At 31.6% G+C, this 3,470-nt stretch overlaps 1 protein-coding gene across 1 annotated transcript; it reads left to right on the top strand.

Moving 5' to 3' along the window:
- The first annotated feature begins 536 nt into the window (after window positions 1–536).
- LOC134727118 (uncharacterized) lies at window positions 537–3,060 on the top strand. Its single transcript, XM_063591501.1, has 2 exons — window positions 537–669; window positions 2,427–3,060. The coding sequence occupies exon 2, from the start codon at window positions 2,444–2,446 to the stop codon at window positions 2,960–2,962; it is 519 nt and encodes a 172-aa protein (XP_063447571.1). The 5' UTR covers window positions 537–669; window positions 2,427–2,443; the 3' UTR covers window positions 2,963–3,060.
- The last annotated feature ends 410 nt before the right edge of the window (window positions 3,061–3,470 follow it).

The raw sequence follows: 3,470 nt of genomic DNA, 5'->3' as shown, positions 1-3,470 counted from the left end.
ATTTACTGCCTTGTTATCTAATTAACAGACATATTTAATTCAACGTATTACACCATGTTGTATTTTCCAGTGTTGTTACATTGTAACTAAATAAATAAATATATAACGTTTGAATTGTTACGAAATAAAACAAAAAGGAAAATATCGCTGTCACATAGACAGCAGTGTACGTGTTTTTCTTTTGTTTATGTACTAAAACTCAAACCATGAATTTCTTAAGCTCTATGTCACGTATAAAAATCAAAATCATTATCAAAAATAGCGAGTTCATCCTTTAACAGTTTTTTTTTTAAATTACAATAATATATCTAGTTAAACAACAGTCGATTGTGTTCAAAATATTTTGTTAGTTAGATTTATTTCTACTATTCTAACACATTTCTTTGCACGAAAAGATAAATATTATAAGTACATTTGCAAATATTCTAGAATCAGATCTGTAACGATCAGTCGTTTTTAAATTTGAAAATTTAAATTAAGCACTATTTTTAAAGTCCATTAAATTATTTTTCTCACTTTTATCTGTACTGTTCATCAGTGCACAGACCGTTCAAGGCTGAATTTTGTTTTTGTTGAATTCTATTGGATACAGTTTTAGTATAAATTATTCAACTTAGACATGCAACTTGCATTTGGTAAAAGGTAGATGGTTCTTCATTCAAACTAAAAGTAAGTTTATTTTATAAACATGTGAATCAAATTTCAAAAACTCAAATTAAAAGTAACAAACTTTGTACTTAAATGATTTTGAATGTATAGATGTTTAAGTGAACTCTTTTTAATTTTATTACAATTAAATTACTTATTACTTGTAATCGTCAGTGAAATTATCAAGACCGGCACTTTTTAAGTCAGAACTAGAAAACGGGTGTATTTTTGTATTATATCCAGTACCGAGTTTTACTATATTGTCAAGCTGTGTTAGGATTGACTTACATGTTCTGTGATTGAGTTGAGCCATTCCAATTTATATTTATAGTGTGTTTTTCTATGTTGTGATGATACACTATTGTTTCAGATAAGGGAGAAGGTTTGCAATTCTTTGCACCTGTCTTAAGTCAGGAATCTGATGTTCAGTAGTTGTCGTTTTTTAATAAGTGTTTCTCCTCACAAGTTTTTTTATATATATTTGACCGTTGATTTTTCCCGTTTGAATGGTTTAACAAAAGTATTTTTTGTGGCCATTTATAGCTTGCTTTTTGGTGTGAGCCAAAGCTCCGTGTTGAAGACCGTAACTTGACCTACAATATTGTATAATGGTTTACTTATATAAATTGTGACTTGGACGGAGAGTTGTCTCATTGCCACACATAACACATCGTCCTATATCTATCATAAGTCCTCAATGACATAGAGAGTTACAATTACTATATGTAACTTCTAAAAAAAGTTTTAATTTTCCAAATGTTTACTACAATAATTTATTCTTACTATTTGTCAAACTTATCTAATAGCTATATCAAAAAGCAAATTACTTACATCCATAGGCAGCAAAAATAAAACCCCGGGATTTCGTTTTGTCACCTCGAACTCGTTTTATATTGAGTAACATGTTTAAAAACGATATGACAAGGCTCTATTCTAACAGTACATTCTCAATTGACCAATGCAAAAACTTAATTTAAAACCTCAACGGGGTGAAAATGATCTTAATGGGTTAAAGTTTTATTTTAAAACGGCTTAAAATGATAGTGGTTCTCTTGTCATTATTCCTTTTCGACTCCCCGATTTAATTGGGTTTTATGCATTTAGCGCACGATGGAACCAATGACGTTTTCCTTTCAAATATATAAAATAGCAACTTGTTTGACATAATTTTTTTTTAAAATTTAAACATCGATACAAAATGCATTATTTTCTCTTAAAACATACAAAAGTACTAGTAGTGAATTTAATCCTGATTTTGTTAGTTTTTCTTGTCCTTATTTCGCGAGTTTGGTATTGGCGGTGAGTTCGTGTGTGTATGATATTGCGTTATTTCAGAAAAATAACAACTAAAGGGACTTATTCAGTCTTTTTTGTGTTATTATTTTATTTGATTTTTTCGCTCAAATTTTTGGCACCATGCATAGGATTGTTAAATAAAAAAGATTTATACTATTTATGTAATTATAGTCTTTGAAAAACTGGTCATTATCGTGATATATGGAATGCCCACAGGACAGTGGTATTGACTAAGATAGTGATAATGACTGAGCCAAAGTCAATACCACTGTTCTACGGGCAGTCCATAAAAGTGCACGACATGCCCCTTCCCCCGGATAACCTGTTTTTGGTGGGGTTTGTGTTGCTCAGTTTTGAGTTTTTTTTCTGAATAATGTTTATTAATATTTTTGGCAATTCCTATGGTTAGTCTTATGATTTTCATGTGCCACATCTACATATCCTCTTAAAAAAATTATAAAAAGTTTACATTATAATTTCAGCTTTTACAGCACAAATAATGGCTAGAGGAATATTCATTCTTGCAGTTGTGACATTGTTCGTACATGTACTAACAGTAGAATCAGACGAACTTAACTTCCTCGAAGAAGATGTTTGTACATCACCCTCTTTTATTCTAAGTCCTGAAAAATGGCCTACGTGGTATGTAGTAATGGGATCTGATGTAAAGGGTCAACTGCATGGGAGTCACAAATCTACACATCTCGGTGAACACAACAAATTTCATTTTGAACGAATCAACGCAAACGAACCATATTTCTACATTACATCAAAGAGATGGAAAGAATGGTATGTTTACATGACGGATACACCACAAGGTTTGATTCAGTCGACCAAAACAAAGCCAGGTATGGAAGGCCAGTGGATGATCCAGAAAGTTTCCGAAGGAGTTTACGCATTATTTCCAAAGAAATGGCCTAACTGGCACATGTGTATGAAAAATGACTATGTAGGTACCATGTACGGGTGTAAAGATGCTGTCGGTCCAGAAGGGCGTTTTATCATAGACAAAAATTAAAATATGGAACTGAATACACCAAGTTATCATTTAAATGTTTGACCTTTTGTTGATCAAAATCTAATAGTATGAATAAAAAACATGTATTTTAAAATTTACTCTTTTTTTTATTAGACATGGTACATGTGTAACATTTATGAAATCAAACACTTCAGAGCGCAAGTCGAAACAATCAAAAGCAAAGGAAAATGGTGTTTTTTTTCGGTGTTCCATATCTCAAAGTTAGAATTTCGCAAGGACGACCTTCGCCTCGCTCCGATTTTCAGTCGACTCCCAGTTTGGGCGAAATTCTTTGTTTGGTTGGTGTCAATTACGCTACATTTGCGCGGTATTTTCACACATTATAGATGATTGCATGCGAACAAGTTTCAAACAATGAAATCTGGAAAAATTATCTCTTTAACTGTTTTACAATCTCACTGTAATATGTAGAAGTAATCCACCAATTACTCAATTAGGGAACACATCATTATTTATAATACATAACTTGGCAGGAATGAACATATAG

This window comes from Mytilus trossulus, chromosome 7 (genome assembly GCF_036588685.1).
Source record: "Mytilus trossulus isolate FHL-02 chromosome 7, PNRI_Mtr1.1.1.hap1, whole genome shotgun sequence".
Lineage (NCBI taxonomy): Eukaryota > Metazoa > Mollusca > Bivalvia > Mytilida > Mytilidae > Mytilus > Mytilus trossulus.
This window is presented reverse-complemented; position numbering and strand designations above follow the sequence as displayed.

Excerpts from the sequence above, each read along its gene's own strand:
- LOC134727118 (XM_063591501.1), top strand. The coding sequence starts at position 2,444 with ATGGCTAGAGGAATATTCATTCTTGCAGTTGTGACATTGTTCGTACAT.